Source organism: Primulina tabacum, chromosome 14, assembly GCF_025594145.1.
Source record: "Primulina tabacum isolate GXHZ01 chromosome 14, ASM2559414v2, whole genome shotgun sequence".
Classification (NCBI taxonomy): domain Eukaryota; kingdom Viridiplantae; phylum Streptophyta; class Magnoliopsida; order Lamiales; family Gesneriaceae; genus Primulina; species Primulina tabacum.
Window position 1 is genome coordinate 37,457,169 of NC_134563.1, and position 16,312 is coordinate 37,473,480.

Genomic DNA, 16,312 nt, shown 5'->3' on the forward strand with positions numbered 1-16,312 from the left:
TGTTTTTCTACTTGTTTAAGCAGGCTGATTCCACGCCATATTTACCCATAGCAGAATAAAACTTAAACAGTTAACAATATCCTTTATTTTTAATTAAAAATTTGAGCAAAGAACAACTGTTTAAGCTCATCAAGAATTGCAAATTTAATAAGGCCATACTTATTTAGGTCTCCAAATGAGTTGTTTTTGGCCCCCACATTTGACCTATGACAGTAGAAGTACAAAAAACTACTGGAACCATACCATTTTATAATCATTTGGTTTTACAGATAAAATAGTATAAGATTCAAGTCAATCCTTGCCCCAAGTATAAATACATGTAACAGATTTTTTATGTTCCACACCAAAAAAACCACTTCAAATCCTCACCAAGCCCTCCTTTTTCCTCTTTAATTATTAATAACTACAGAATGGGGTCATTTGGAGCTTTTCTTGACGAAGAAACGGAAACTTTGAGCAAAATGTTTTCCTGTGAAGATCCTAATCAATTCTTGCTTCATTTCAACGTCACCAACATTTTCTCCAATAATGGCCAGATCCCATCAAATTTCTTGGCTGATCAATTAAATGATGAGGGTTTGTTCTTTACAAATGACACTAGTTTACAAGAAAGTAGCTACAGCAGTACTGAAATTGGCAGTGCCCTTTTACTTAACCAATTATCAGGTCATGAGCTTTACCACTCTAATGGTGTTAGCTTTGTTCAAGATGTAATTACCAGCAATGCTCATGCAGATACTTATCCGATGGATTACAAAAACGATAACTTAATTTTCCCCGTTTTTACTGATCATATGATGGAAGAAATTCTCCAGCTGAAAGCACAAATATGCAATGATCAAGTGGGAAATGCTGGAATTCGTGACACGCTGAATGGTGAATCTTATGATGAAATGCAGCTCGAGAAAAAGCATGAAAGGTCCGAGCTTCAGATTGATCATCATGATAAGGGTTTTACTGTTCATCAATCCCGCGTGGATAAATTTGAGGACAATCCACCCCAAAGTCCGAGGAAAAGATCTCGGGTTTCAAGAGATGTAAGTATAAGAATTTAGATTGATGGTATTATTTTTTCAACAGTGCTTCTATGGCACCATTGGATCCAGCAGGAGGCAATGGCAACGCTGACTCTTTCATATGTTATTATTATTATTATTTTGAAAATATAAGTTTTTGAATCCATGTGCCTGTTTTCATGAATGGTGATCAATTCTTGAACACAGGCAAAGAAAAATAAGACGAATATGCAGTCGAAAAAGAACAAGAAAGCTGTCCAAAACAACAACGATGTTGGAGAAGAGAACAATGGTGGTGTAAATGGACAGAGTTCAAGCAGTTGCAGCTCCGAGGATAATTCAAATGCTTCTCAGGATCTGAATGAAGGGTCGAATTCGGAAGCTAAAAACTCGAAAGGGAAAGCAAGAGCTAGCAGGGGTTCCGCAACTGATCCCCAAAGCCTTTATGCAAGGGTAAAATACTTGACCATCTCAATTTTTTTCAAAATCTTGATATATGGGGTCTGACTTAATTATTGTAAAAAATATGTTAACTAATTTTGCGGATAAAATATAAAACTTTTTATTCGTAGTGACGATTCCTGTTCGTCCCCACTAAATCCAGCATCTTCTATTTGATATGTTGTATCTTAACATTAAACGATCCCTTCTTCCAAATTCTACAGCGAAGACGAGAGAGAATCAATGAGAGATTGAAGATCTTGCAAAATCTTGTACCTAATGGAACCAAGGTATATTAATCAAATTAAATGCGGTAAACTTTTCATTTTATAAATTACATAAAATACTATATGATCATTAATGACTAAAATTTGCAATACGCATCAGGTTGACATTAGCACAATGCTGGAAGAGGCAGTTCACTACGTGAACTTTTTACAGCTTCAAATTAAGGTAAGCTTAAATATTAATTGGTTCCCACGATATATATTTTCAACTTTATCGGTACAATTATTTATAGTTCTTAATAATGTGACCATCAAGCTAATTTATTCAGGTTTTTTACGTTTGATTCTTGCAGTTGCTAAGCTCGGATGAATTATGGATGTATGCTCCAACTGCATACAATGGAACGGACATTGGCCTTTATCACAAGATTTCTCCAAATCTGTGGTCTTAATATTTTTCTGAAACAAACATCAAATTCTGACCTGTAACCAATTTGAGGATATTCTTGTTTCGATCGGCGTCGAGGATTAATTTAATTTAATGTTTTTGTAATATTATGAAATAATAATAATAACAACAACAATAAGATTCTTTATTCAAATTTTCCTACCGAAGTGTCATTTGTAAACTTATAATACTCTGTTGCATCATTGCACGTGCACTCGAAGTAATTTAAGAATTAAAATATCCCAAATTGGTATATATCATGTATCCAATGATTTGGATGCATTTAACTTTTTGGACATGACTATGTGAACTGAATTACACGGATTTTTGTATAATATTGTTGACATCAAGACGTGATTGAAATTGATAGAGAAATTCAAGGAAGTCAAAAGATATTAGTGGGAAAATTAATTTTAAAATATGAAGGTTCTTACATGCATGTAACCAGCTAATTTCCAAATTGATTTGGAAAAAAATATTGAATAATAATAAATCACTATAAAAATTAACGGATATTTTTAGGACTTTGTCAAAAACTTCACTAACACAAATATTTAGTCGTTAGGGTTCTAGTTTAATATCTAGTAATAGATATATATTATAAATTGATTAAATATGGATACTATTTTAAATATATATATAATCAGTATATAGTACATCATGTAGAGAATTTTAAATATAATTAACGACTTTAATAAAGATAATATTTTTTCATATATCTAAGGTGAAATGGTATTGCAATAATATTTTTTCTTTCACTGTTTATGTTTGGGCTTTTACTTGTTATTTGTTTGCTTAGAGAGATGCATTTTGAAGTTAAAAGATAGTTAGTGTAGAGATATAATACTTAATAATATTAATTATACAAATATATATAGTAAATACAGATAGGAAAATATAAATTGTGGATTTTTTAATTTAAATAAATTTTGAATTTCACAGTTATGTAAAATGGTTCACTAGTGTAACACCAGAATACTTCAGTATATATTTTTATTGGCCTTTGGGCCTCACACATCTGAATTGAACTTGCTATATTTTTTGTTGGCTCAACTCATGAGCCTAATTTTATATTAATTTAGGCTTAACAAATATTTTATCTGAATCGATCTTGCTAATGTTTTGTTAATGGACCATCACGTGCGCCTAATATTTTAGGGCCTCACACTTATAGTATCTGAACCGAACTTGGTAAATTTTTTGTTTGCCCAACAGATGAGCCCAGTATGATATTTTTTGTTGGACCAACTTGTAAGACCAATATTATATTAGTTTGGGCCTCACACATTTTATCTGAACCGAAGTCGCTAATTTTTTGCTAGCCCAACACATAAGCCCAATTTTTTATTTATTTGGGCTTCAAATATGGTCTGAACAGAATTTACTAGTTTTTTGTTCGCCCAAAACGTAAGCCCAATATGATATTAATTTGGGCCTCACATGGTACCTGAACCGGACTTGCTTTTTTTGTTGGAGCAACTCGTAAGCCCAGTATTATATAATTTGTGCCAGACACATATGGTATCTGAACCGAACTCGCTAATTTTTTTTATCCCGACACATAAGCCCATATGATATTAATATGGGCCTCATATGGTTTCTTACTAATATTATGTTGGCCCAAAACTTAAGTAATATTATATTAATTTGTCACAGAGATTTCATCTGAACCGAACTTTCTAATTTTTTTCGGCCCAATCCTTTTGTATCAATTTGGGCCTCACATACATTTTATGAACTAAACTTGCTAACTTTTTTTGGCTCAACTTGTAAGCCAAATATGATATTGAATTGGGTCTCACACATGGTATCTGAACCGAACTTGCAGCAGTAGACAGGAGAGGAGAGGAGAGGAGAGGAGAGGAGATCATCGTCAGTCATCTCCATCGCTTCTACTCCGATTTTACTTCATCTTCTGAAACCCTAGCGCCAGCACACAGTATTGGAAGGATGTCTAGTCGACATATACCCCAAATCAGAAACGAGCACAAAAGTTCCCCTAAAACCCAGAAAAAATTTGTTCCAAAGACGGATTTCCAGACGCTTAACACTCGTCAAACGACACTCTCTAACTCTCTCCGTGCTGGTTCTGCCGCCACCGTGGATCGAGGTAACGCTAGGGATGCAGAAATCGCGTCGACTGGCAGAGTTACGATGGGTGAAAACGGGGAATGGGCGAATAAAAGCTCCGCAGCTGGTAGATTTGTAATTTATTTACCCCAAGATGAGGCGGTTGCTGCGGGACTTCGGGTTGATGATGGTGGATTGGATTCTGTGGAGTCACAGCATGTTGTTGATTTGCTGAATAGGGAGTTGTCTCGTTTGCTCAAACTCGGTCCAAAACAATTTTGGAGAGAAGGTCTTTTTGTGTGTGAATGTTGATGATCGAAATTTGTGTTTTGATGATTTTAGTTGCATGGTGACAGAAAACTGGATTGTTCCGTAATAAATATTTTGTGGTTTTAAAATTTGATATTGATATTTTCTGTACTTTTGGTATGGAACTTTGTGGGTGTTGGTTCCTGAAAACGCTACCATGAGGGATTGTTCTTGTTGCATGTTACTCATTTAATTGAAATTCTTTAAAAGATAGTGTTACTAATTTTGGTGTACAATTTGAATTGTTAAAAACTATTTTAACTGTGATTTAGGAATTTGAATATTGCTTGTGATACTATGAACTTTATCGTGATCGCTTCTTCTCTAGGTAACTCAGAATACCAGTAATGGTAATTTTTAAAAAAAAGAACATTGGTTCTGTTTAATTACTTGACGGATAGACCATTGTATAGTCTTTCACTTACTTCCGTTATTTTTTATGTTGGCTATTTTCTTGATATTCAAGCCACGGTTTAGTTTTTAACAACTTTCCTGTTTTTTCAGTGTCTACAGATGAATCATTATATGCTTTCCTTGAAAGCTTTCTGAAATTTAGAAGTCGTTGGTATGATTTCCCATATCATGGAGTCCAAGGAATAGTTGCAGGAGTGATTGTAGATGAATTTGAGCTATGCCGAAGGGTCTTCATGGTCTTGTATCGATTGTATGTTACAATTAAACCCATTTTTATCGTCCGTGCATCTATTATTGCACTGATATGTTTGTTTGGTTCTGTATCTAATGATCATTTTGCTTTAGATCTTCAAATCGGGATCCTGGAGCTGAGGATGCTGATACCCTGAGTCCAAAAGATCATGCTGGTGTGATCATTTTTCGTTCTCCCTGTTATATATAATCATGTTTGCTTAATCGATCAATAGTATAATTCAGTTTTAGACACCACACACTTGATAATAAAATTTGAAACATGAGCAGTTGATTCCTTGGCGGAGTGACATAAACAACTTCATCAGGTTGCTGTTGGTAATGACACAATCTCATGTCTTGTAATAATAGTATATGTGTGCCATTATGCTCACATGTAGCTGGGGAAATGTCGAATGAGATGAAGCTGGTTGATTTGATATCTTAGCAGCTCAAAGTATCAAGTTCTAAAAGTATTGGAATGACGAAGATGCGTAAGCAGCATAGTAGTGACAGCAGGCCATGATCTTGCTTCAATTATCGCTCGATGATCAATGTGCTAACATTTGCTATTTTCTTGAGATAGTTGTTGCTGATCTGGTCTTGTACGCCAGTAATGTATGTCGTATTTTTTTTACAATGTATGGAAGGGCTATAGGCAATCACGCCGAAAGATAAATTTTATATGATTGCAAAACATTACTGCTGTTTTTCTTCTATGTAGACACTCTTTGAATAATTGGGCTACCAGCGCACTTTGTTTACTGATTGTATGTATACTATAGTTCTCTTGCAGAGAAAGAAGCTGCTAGATTTGCCAAAGTTGTTAGATATATGTGCAATATATGGTCAAGAAAATGAAGATTTGACCAGAAGATTGGTATGTAGTAAAAACTAAATCGCCCTATAGCTTCTTATGATTTTTTTGGCTTTATTAACTGGCCATTCCGATTTCACTATCTTGATTATCTTGAACATCATGATACTAAATGTTCCTTTGAATTGCATTGATGGCCTGTTTTAAAGTTCTATTTCTCTTCATGCCTGTTATAACTGAAGTCGATCCATTTGAAAATCTGCGACTGTCTTATTAATGAGTGATTTTGCGTTTGTTGAGATTTTCATTTGCTACTTGAATATGTGAATTAAATTGCATTATTGATGATATCAAATCATGGTCTGCTAATTTTAAATGATTACCAACCGATAGCTTGTCTACAATGCGGCTGTTGCACTTGGTGTTTGTATGTTAGATTAAAAGTTGTGTCTGGTAGTTATGAGCTGAAGAGTGAAGACTGAAGTCATAATATGCTCTTGAAAAATTAACACCACTGTTAGGATTTCAATAATGTCATGTTCAACATCGATTGAAGCCTTTTTAGTTATGTTGGCCAAAAAAATCTTGAATTCCTGTTCAGAATTACCTAAAAATGAAAGGAAATCACTGTAGTTACTTCCAAGTAAGCACTCAGGACTGACTTGTATTCATTTTTATTTTCCAGGTGATGAACGCAATGAAGGCTCAACCCTATCTTCAGGATGACTTTCCAGTATTAATGTCCAATTTCCTCAGCATTGTCCAGACCATGTATCAACGATGTGACTCCAATTTGAAGGTACTTTCTTATTTTTTGCAATTTGTCCCCGAAGAATATGACATGTTGTTAAAAGCTAAGTTTTTTCAATCTTGACTGGTTTCTCGTGTCACTTTCAATGCATTGTTGTATATTTTATGTTTATTATTTAAAATTCCACTTTCCGTAAGAGCAGAGGCTTTGAGCTAGCTTGGAATGCCATGATTCCAACTCCTGTGTGGAATTGATATATGTAGAAGTGTCTTTTAATAATTTCACGTATGAAGTATTAAAAAATACAAGTTGACACTGTTTTCCATTATGAAAATCAAATTCTTTTGGGGTGAGTGGTGACTGTTATGAAAATCCTGTGGCAGATGGGACTCTTGATTCTCATGCAATCTTGGTTTATGTATAATACCATGACTCATTTGTATTGCATCTGAAATGTTAACAGCTAATGTTTTATTTGGACCTCTATGTACAGGATCTACTTGGTTCTGGTGGTTTCAAAGACCAAGAATCCAATCGCCTTCGTTTTGACGTTCTAGAGGTAATCTGAAAATGTTTGATGGTCTACAACAATCATCCTCCCTCCTACTTAAAGATGTCAATTTATTTGGTCCTTCAAAAATTGTGAGGTCAACCTTACCATAGAGTTGACTAATGTTGGGAGTTGTTTTAGTGCTGTTTTCTGTGGCTACTATATCTTCAGATTTTTAGTTTGACTCATTCCCAGTCTTTAATTTACAGTTTATGGTCTTCATAAATGACGCGGTTGTATCATTGGATTCATTTGTCAATGCATATAAACATGCAGCTGTTTTATTCGCTTCCCCAGTTGAAAGGAGGTTTGATTTTGCCATCTGATTTTTTTTTTATTTTTATTTTTTTGCTTTCAAGTTTTCAAAGAATGAACATCATCAAGGTCTATTTTCTGCGCAGTGATGGCAATGAAGAATTGCTCATGACCCTTGCAAGGCTTCATGACTCGCTTCTGCCATATCTCCAGAGAGGCTTTCATATTGTTTTTGGAGGTGTGAAAGACAGACACCAGGAGATATCGAGAGACATGCTTTCGAACGTTCTTATCAGTCTGAAGATGTTATGTTCTAGGATAGTGACATTTGGTTGGAAATTGCTTTATTTCTGTTATCTTAGTGATGATGCATTTGAAAGTAGTGATTCTCCTCCGGTTTTATTGAAGATGTTTCCAGCCAATGTGGAGGACCCTACGGTTAGGGCAGACATTCTAATACAGTCACTAAAAGATCTCTGTGGAATCCACTCATATGTTTCTGAGGGACGAAGCAGAAATACACTTATCCGAAACATCGAGAAGAATCACAAGATATCGAGTAGGATTCAGTTATTGCAACAGACTGGTAAGAATTTCAATATGGTTTTCATTTATCGTGTGTTCGTGCAAAGCTTAATAATTGATAAATACCTTTCTAGTGAACATCTAAGTTACCTTTTGTATGTCCTTGAGATCCTTGACATGAACCAAAACTGTCGTTTAGGTTGGATATCTATGGATAATGAGCAATTCCAGTTTCTTGCTGGGATCGTGAAACATCCTCTGGAAACTGATACAAAATTGGAAAGCTCTAGTCCTGTTCCAGCGACCAGTAAAGCGATGCAGACAGACGAAAATGCAGCGATCGTTGAGTCTAAAATCAGTCAGATTAAGGAGCTCTTTCCTGATTATGGAAGGGGTTTCTTGGTAGCTTGTCTAGAAGTGTACAACCAGGATGCAGAAGAGGTGATTCAGAGGATCCTTGAAGGAACACTTCACGAAGAACTGCAGACTCTTGACACTAAACTAGAAAGTATTTCATCACCTAGGGCTGCACCATCTGTCAGCAGGTATGATAAGGGGAAGGGAAAACTAGTAGAATCCATTGAGTTCCCTTCAGAAGCTGTGTCGTCCACTGTAGCGAAAAATGCTGCTGTGTCTTCCAGTTCATCATCTATTTCCGTTGGAAGATTCATTCGCAAGAATGCAGATGATTTGTCTGATTTTGAGATCCTTAATGCCGAAGATAAAGAACTGGCAAAAACTGCTGTTCTTATTTCACAGCTCGAGTATGAAGATGAGTATGACGATTCTTATGATGATCTAGGATTGAGCATCTGTGAATCAGTGCTAGAAGAATCCGAGGAAATGGAGGACAAAATGACCTCAAAGAGAGGAGGGTTAACTGAAGCTGATGGTGGCGGCTCAACCTCAATTTCTGACAGTTCAAAATGGGGATCGCGTAAAAAGCCTCTATTTTATGTCAAAGATGGTAAAAATTACAGCTACAAAGTCGATGGTTCTGTTGCTGTGGCCAATTACAATGAAGCCAATCTGCTTAATCAAGCACAAAAGGACCTTATCCATGGCCTTGGACGAGGGGGAAATATTCCTTTGGGCAGTGTCAAGAAGCTAGAAGAATTGAATGAGCAGCTCATTAATGGACACACTACTGATGAGGTTGAGGAACAAGGAAGAGGTCGGGGAATTTCCAGGGGTCGAGGAAAGAGGGGTTTCTCGTCGAGTGCAATTAAGAAGGTTTCAGAGTCGAATGAGGAGCAAAATGCAGGGCGAGATACTGATGAGGTTGAAGGAAGGGGTGGTAGGGGTGGAGGGCGCAGAGGTGGAGGAAGAAATCATTATAGACAGGATAGAGCAATGAGGAAGCATTTTTCTGGCATGCCTGGTCATTATAATGCATAAAGTTTATTTTCCACTTTCTGTGCTAGCCCATACCTAGAATCCGTATTAACAGCGGTTCTGGGATTTGCTGGCTTGGTCTGTTACACAAACTTCGCTTATGTAAAGTCTATAGAATACTAATTTAATCATGATAAAGTCTTGTTTTACGTTTTGAACTCTTTTTAACTTTAAGAAACGTTTAAGCACCATAATGTTGTTAGGAACCAAGAATGAACTGTGCTGACTGATTCAAATAGCTGCCAATTGATAAATTTCAAGATTTTTTTATTTATAATGAAATGCATTTTCAGAGAGGTTAAATTAATGTTTATTTTAAGAACTGATATAATGTTTAGATTTATTTTTTTGAAAAAAAAATCTCATAAAATTTAGAACACTCGTGTGCTCGTAAATACATATTACTACTCTAGATCGTTTTAACTTTTATAAACAATTTTCGTGTTTCGGGTTTCTTAACGTGACTAAATTTATTTTTATTTAAATCTAAATACAAACTCAAGAACCACATTTTTCGCTCATTACTTGAAATGAAAATCTATTTACCTGTACGGATAAGATTCGTCGTTTTAATTATCAAAATTTCAAGATTCGGTTAAATCCATGCACGTGAACAATAATGTCAATAATGTAGGCGTAACCATTAAAACAAACTCAAAGTCAACTTGCAATTTCTAGTAGTATCAAACATTAAAGACAGTAAGATGATGAACAGACGTAGATAATCCCATACCCAGCAGGTTTTAGTTGGGCATATCCTCTGCTTCTTTGAGTTACAAGGCAGCAGCTAAAATCTCACTTGCGTCTGGAAATATATTTCTTAAAAATGCAATTAAATATTTCAACACTTTCTTCAATATATAAAGATGTTCGAGAGTGATTTAATCATCAGCAAAGGCAACTGCATAGTGGCCGGAGTTCTTATCCTGCAAATAATTGAGCAATAGCAAATCAAATATATGAAAAGAGGCTTTGATAACATAGCATAGTATTGAAGTTGCATGAACAGAAACAAAAAGGTGAATACGAATGCAGGTAAACAAACAAGATCACCAGATGTAATTATATTACTTTAGGCACACTGCCAATTTTTTAGTAATAAACAAACAAGGTTACCCGGGGAAGAGACAGATCAAAGTGAAAACATCCAGAGCGAAAATGCGACTTAAAGAAAATGAAGTACCTGAGATAACGTCCTCTGTTTGTTCAGTAATTGCGTTCTTGCCTTGTTAAGGGCGGAGTTAGGAGACTTGTACATCCTCTGTCAAGTAAGAAGCAAAAATGAACATTTAACAGCACAAAGAAGTAAATGGCAAGGATTGACAGGAGCAAAATACCATGCTCTACAAGAAATAATGACAGCCCAACTCCACAACATAATAGATCATAAAAAACTGAAATAACAAAGGAAAATAATCCAACATCAAGTTGAATCAATTCCGCAACGAATAAAAATTTCTGCAACCAGGGGTTCAAAAGTTTGGTGTCAAAAACTTGCTTCAACAAAATGCAGATACGTAGGTTATTAGCAAACCATGAATATTGGGGTAAGACTGCTTCCAAACAATTACAATCTATGACAAACATTATCAACCAATTTAAAGATGAGACAACATAAATACTAAACCACAACAAAAGGAAACAGCTTCGAGAATGTAATATCAGACAAACCTTTTCACCATTTGACATACGATTCTCAACTCCTGAAAGTAGCTTTTTCTTAGGCGTGAAACCAAGGGCATCTTGTAGAAAATGATTTTCCTATAAAAACAAGAGAAATAAACCAATGGATAATCTCTATGAAGGTAGAGTGCATAGCAGACCTTCACAAATCCAGACAGAATTTTACCTGCATGTGCTTCACAAATCCTCCTCCAAGAAAATGCTTCAAGAAGTTTAGCTATCAATCACAAAGATTAGAAAAGGTCAATCTCGAAAAGATATCACGTTGGTATAAGCTTCCAAGGAGATAATAAAACCTGTATCAATTCAGCCCATGTGCATGTATTTAAGGAATCTCCACCAATCTTCATTGACATTTCAGGGGTATAACCATCCTGATGCATTATTAATTTTTTTGTCGATATTCAAATTAATATGTTCAACAATAGCTGCAATATGAAGCAGATTAAATTAAATAAACTACCTCAAGAAAATCCAGAATATCTCGAAATGTGTTCCTCTGACTATTGAGATCTTTCTTGGCAGAACCTTTACCACCTGCCTCAGAAGAGAGGCTTCTCACTTGATTAAGAATTTTATTTCTTAACCCATGTATTGACATTAATTTTCGAGAATCATTCACATTATCAACAGAGTTGTCGTCGGAGATTTTAGCATCGCCGCAGAATTTCTCCAGGCTCCCTATCTCAAAAATTAAAGCAAGCGCTTCACCGACAGCAATTCGTAGTGATCTGTCATCCTTATCCAGCAGACTAGAAAGATAGGTGATTGACCTACATTATTTTCAAAAGAGGGCAATGGAACTTAATAACAAGTAGATATAATGATAAAAAAAGTCAAGCTAAACATAAAATGTCACTAACTCTTGCCAACTTTTTGGGTTCAGAGTTCGTCCATTCATGGTGGTAAGAAGAAATGACCAGGCAGAGACGACCATCGTTATCATAGCCAGAGAAGGTTTGGCAGCAGCAACCTACAGTTTCAAAACGTAACAAACAGAAACAGTAAAAATTGTATGACTGAGAAACAACTGAACTGCATCCAGTAATTACTGAACTTTTATGAACATATGCAAGTGCACACAATGCAGCACAAGCAAACATATCCAACCCAAAATAATAAATCATACATACATTGGGACCCAATTTCGGATGAGCCACTTGCCACATTATTTGCATAGATTTCTCTGTTTCCTCTGGTTCTTCGCCACCAACAAATGTAATAACAGCCAAACATTCAAGTAACTGTATTTATGCCAGCATGTTTCCACAAAAATTAGTTCAGGTATCAGTAAATGGTAATAAAACAATCAGGAGGTAACATTTTGCATACCCAGGATAATTTAACTACTTCAGACCGAGTTTTAAGAGCATCTAATATAGGAGAAATTGATTCTTCCAATATTTCTTGTGCTTTAACCCCAGGGCCTGTGGTCAGTGCTAAAAGTCCTAGAAGTAGATGCACAATGAATCAAAGTAAGCCTCCTACTAAGCCCCCAGATTAAGGATGATTGTACCAAGGATATGAGAAACACCTATCATGTGAGACGCCAAAGCAATCTCCTTAGCCGAACCCTTCTTAATTGAATTCAAGCATTGGTGCAGTAATGTAGCAAACCTATAAAGAGAAAAATATTCTTGAACCAAAATACAATCATCAAAGGAAAAAAGGAACATTAAAACTTCGATGAAAGACCAAATTTCAATCCCTGAACACGTATTAACCCTTAGCCAACTGCTGAAACTTTTCAAGATAGGGAAGAATTTCATCCAGCAAACAAAAATTGAAATCGATAAGAGGAATAAATGAAAAGTTAAAAAAGTTTCAAAGCATATCATACGATCATCAACTCTGTGTCATGTTTGTCATGTCTCATATCAATGAATGCTCCCTTTGCTGAACTATGAACTCAACCGGACTGATTTATTGTATAGATTCCTTGCCAATTTAGATACAATGAAACTTCAAATCTTTAAATTCGACATGTTACTTATTGGTGTATCTATTTCTATTTTACGTAAGTTCAACATACCACTCATTATTGCCATATAGATATAATGTTGAATCTGCTAGTAATTGTTGTGTTCATTGACCAATCAACAGCACCAATAGATGATTCACGATGTTTTGACAATAGGTAAAAAAGACAATCAAATTCAAAATATTAGACATGCTAATGAGCTAAATATTATAACACCAGAAACAAAGAATAAGCATACTTTTTTTCAACAAACTCAAGCTCCAAGCTGTTATTAAAGGCTTCAATTATTGATGACAAAGCCTTTTCCCTAGTCGACCCTCTGAAAACAAAAATAACAAACATGTTTGTAAGTGTTCCATAGCTCCTTCCTTCGGTCTAGCGATGTGTTTCACTGAATCCATTTACCAATCATTAAATCTATGCAGACGGCTGAAGAAGATAGTTCATGTATTCACACCCATTTATTTTATTTTAATACCAAAATAATCAAATAACGAAAAAAAAATATCAAACTACCTCTTCTCATACAAAGCGTCCAAGCATTGATCAAGAAAAGTCTCTGTATCCACCTGTACTTCCTCAACTCTAGACATCAACATGTTATCTGTTTGCACAGTTGACGATGAACTTACACTGTCGGCATCATCACTATCCAGCATTGCAGCACTCTTTTTATGAGAATTTCCTAAAAAATCCATACATAAAATAAATTATCAATTTCCATACGCTGGCATAGATACCAAATGCTCCACAACAAAAGCGACATTAGTTTATCAGAAAACGCAAAGATTAGACTTTGCATAGTTATATAAGCTTCTAAACCAAATCTTTGACGCATAAATAAAAAAAATAAAGAATTAGAAACAGCCAGTCAAACCACTTCTTTGATGAGTTTAAACGCGTCAGTCATGAATGAACAAAAATTTTCAGTCAATGGATGACGCAATACACCATAACCAGAAGAATCTAGAATAATAATTCAAATAATTCAAAAAAAAAAAACAGCGATAAAGACCTAATTTTCTACTAGTTGAAAAAATTCGACCCGATTATACCACGGCAGGACTGAAAACAGTCCGAAAAAGAAAAAAACTTACTTCTACCCATGATGCAGTGAGAACTCCTTGATCAATGAGAATACTCGAATCGACGTTAGAAGGAAGAAATACAGTATTTATCAAAAATCAAACGATGAAATTGAACGAACGAAAGGAGAAAATCGGCGAGCTTGAATTGCGAATAGCGCGAATACACTGTGCGAAACAACTGATAATTGGAACCGGAAACCAATTTATCCATGAATTTTTTTTCGAGGGATTTGGGAGCAAGTTGGATTCTCGTCTTGGGAGAAATTTTGCGGTCGTGAAATACTGGACAATTAAAAGAAAACGGATTATATATATGACTTTTACCAATTAGGGCCTGTTTGGTGGATACTTATTTACCTCATGAATCACAAATTATTATTGTTATTATTTTTTTGTTGTTGAAAGAATTAAAAAATCGCAATTAATTTTCGTATAAATGAAATTTTCTCTATAAATTTCATATACACATATTAACTTGAAATACTCGATTATAATTTTTTTTTTAAAAAAAATTAGGATTTTGAAGGAATGTGATTTTACAAAGGTACTATCTTCCTTTTCTCAGGCCAAACGCGGATTTATTCAAAGATGGGTAGTTTGGAATATTCGTGGTGTGGGAGGGGAACGGAAATGTGCTGGAGAGATGATGACGTGGATAAATCTTCACCGTTGTTTTGGTTTTGCGGGAGCCTATCCTGACATGACAATATGTGGAAGGAAAAGTCGCGTTTTGTTTTGGACACATGCTCGGATCACGTTGTTTCTTTCACACGATTTTAGGCCAAGCCTCTCTTTTTGGGTTACCACTTGATTATATCTTAAAGTTTTAAAAAATATGAAATAAGATTCGAAAAATCTAGTTATAAAAAATTTATGATAATAAGTTAACTAAAAAATTCACCCATATCTATTAATGTCAAAACGGGCTGACGGAGCGAGCCAGCCCGCAACCCACCGCAACCCGCTATTAGGCGGGGCGGGGCGGGCCAGCCCGCCATTTTGGCGGGCCTCTAAATGGCCAACCCAGCCCAACCCACCTTGGGCCGCAGGCTAGGCGGGCCAACCCGCTTATTATTTTTTTAAAAAAAAATACTAAACAGTATTAAAATAAACATAGAAGAAAAATATATTTCAGTCAAATATTTTCGTAAAAAACTTAAAAACATTAAAATAAGACATTGAAAGCATACAACAATCAACATAATACATAAAAAAAATAAAGTGTTTATTCTAATTCACACAAGATTTCATCGTACACATGTACTAAAAATTAACTCATGTAATATTATGTTTTCAATAATACAGATAATTACTTTATTTACTATATTATTTTGATAATTCTGGATTAGTTCGAGTTAAACATTAAAAAAAGGGAGGGGACTGAAGAGTATAACATCTTCAAAAAAAAATAGAAGCATATAGATTTTACCAGAGTGATTGAAGTTAGGCACATGAGAAAAAATAAGGAAAAAATAGGAATTTTTATATAAGACTTAAAAATATAAAATTCTACCCTAATTTGGCGGGCCAGCCCGCAACCCAAACAGGCTCAACCCATTTGGCCCGCAACCCAAACGGGCTCAACCCGTTTGGCCCTCAACCAAACGGGCTGCTATTTTATCAACCCAACCCGCTCAATTTTATGGCGGGGCGGGCCGATCCGACGGACCTGACCCACAAGCCTACCCATATCCACCGAAGCAAATTAATGTAACATAAAATTGGAACAAAGTGAACAACTGTTTAATTAATTTATTATATTTATTTACTGAATTTTTTTATATGAAAAATTGTGTTGTGCTTAGAAAATAATCTTGGCTATTTTTAATTTTCAAAAGTTACGTTCCAGTAGTTCTTCATATAAAGGAGCAAAGCCATTAAAAATAGAATACAATACAAATACAAATACAAATACTTTGAGGAGAATAACGAAGAGATGCTTGTATAGGTAACATGTAAAATTTAGTCCGAAAAGATGCTTGTATAGATAAAAGGTCAATTTCAGTCCAATATGTAGTTAGTTGTGAAATTTTTAATTATGTATATTTTGTTTAATTAATTATGGTCTATATATATATATATATTGTGTCAACGATATGATCGATTTTCGT

At 35.1% G+C, this 16,312-nt stretch overlaps 3 protein-coding genes across 3 annotated transcripts; 2 read left to right on the top strand and 1 right to left on the bottom strand.

Annotated features, from left to right (window-relative positions):
- LOC142525236 (uncharacterized) lies at positions 1-2,199 on the top strand. The gene is made up of 5 exons (XM_075629457.1): positions 1-1,037; positions 1,224-1,469; positions 1,682-1,747; positions 1,845-1,910; positions 2,038-2,199. Exons 1-5 carry the CDS (start codon positions 411-413, stop codon positions 2,134-2,136), a joined length of 1,104 nt encoding a protein of 367 aa, XP_075485572.1. The 5' UTR covers positions 1-410; the 3' UTR covers positions 2,137-2,199.
- A 1,743-nt stretch (positions 2,200-3,942) lies between these two features.
- Positions 3,943-9,607, top strand: LOC142523608 (uncharacterized). Its single transcript, XM_075627305.1, has 9 exons — positions 3,943-4,491; positions 5,016-5,175; positions 5,271-5,332; positions 5,942-6,036; positions 6,659-6,772; positions 7,218-7,283; positions 7,484-7,581; positions 7,676-8,115; positions 8,254-9,607. Exons 1-9 carry the CDS (start codon positions 4,083-4,085, stop codon positions 9,450-9,452), a joined length of 2,643 nt encoding a protein of 880 aa, XP_075483420.1. The 5' UTR covers positions 3,943-4,082; the 3' UTR covers positions 9,453-9,607.
- Positions 9,608-10,058: 451 nt separating this feature from the next.
- LOC142524836 (uncharacterized) lies at positions 10,059-14,492 on the bottom strand. The gene is made up of 13 exons (XM_075628955.1): positions 14,211-14,492; positions 13,630-13,798; positions 13,352-13,432; positions 12,667-12,749; positions 12,465-12,580; positions 12,266-12,376; positions 11,996-12,105; positions 11,596-11,905; positions 11,429-11,506; positions 11,299-11,349; positions 11,121-11,210; positions 10,633-10,710; positions 10,059-10,375 (listed from the first exon to the last, which is right to left on the bottom strand). The coding sequence occupies exons 1-13, from the start codon at positions 14,218-14,220 to the stop codon at positions 10,331-10,333; spliced, it is 1,332 nt and encodes a 443-aa protein (XP_075485070.1). The 5' UTR covers positions 14,221-14,492; the 3' UTR covers positions 10,059-10,330.
- Between the last annotated feature and the right edge of the window lie 1,820 nt (positions 14,493-16,312).

What these genes read in the sequence shown, in the direction of transcription:
- LOC142525236 (XM_075629457.1), top strand. Translation starts at nt 411, where the DNA reads ATGGGGTCATTTGGAGCTTTTCTTGACGAAGAAACGGAAACTTTGAGC. An exon ending in GATCTCGGGTTTCAAGAGAT is followed by an intron (nt 1,038 to 1,223) that starts GTAAGTATAAGA and finishes TCTTGAACACAG; the next exon opens with GCAAAGAAAAATAAGACGAA. An exon ending in TTGTACCTAATGGAACCAAG is followed by an intron (nt 1,748 to 1,844) that starts GTATATTAATCA and finishes AATACGCATCAG; the next exon opens with GTTGACATTAGCACAATGCT.
- LOC142523608 (XM_075627305.1), top strand. Translation starts at nt 4,083, where the DNA reads ATGTCTAGTCGACATATACCCCAAATCAGAAACGAGCACAAAAGTTCC. An exon ending in AAGATTTGACCAGAAGATTG is followed by an intron (nt 6,037 to 6,658) that starts GTATGTAGTAAA and finishes TTTATTTTCCAG; the next exon opens with GTGATGAACGCAATGAAGGC. An exon ending in TCAGTTATTGCAACAGACTG is followed by an intron (nt 8,116 to 8,253) that starts GTAAGAATTTCA and finishes ACTGTCGTTTAG; the next exon opens with GTTGGATATCTATGGATAAT.
- LOC142524836 (XM_075628955.1), bottom strand. An exon ending in AACCCAAAAAGTTGGCAAGA is followed by an intron (nt 11,906 to 11,995) that starts GTTAGTGACATT and finishes AAAATAATGTAG; the next exon opens with GTCAATCACCTATCTTTCTA. An exon ending in ATATTCTGGATTTTCTTGAG is followed by an intron (nt 11,507 to 11,595) that starts GTAGTTTATTTA and finishes ATAATGCATCAG; the next exon opens with GATGGTTATACCCCTGAAAT.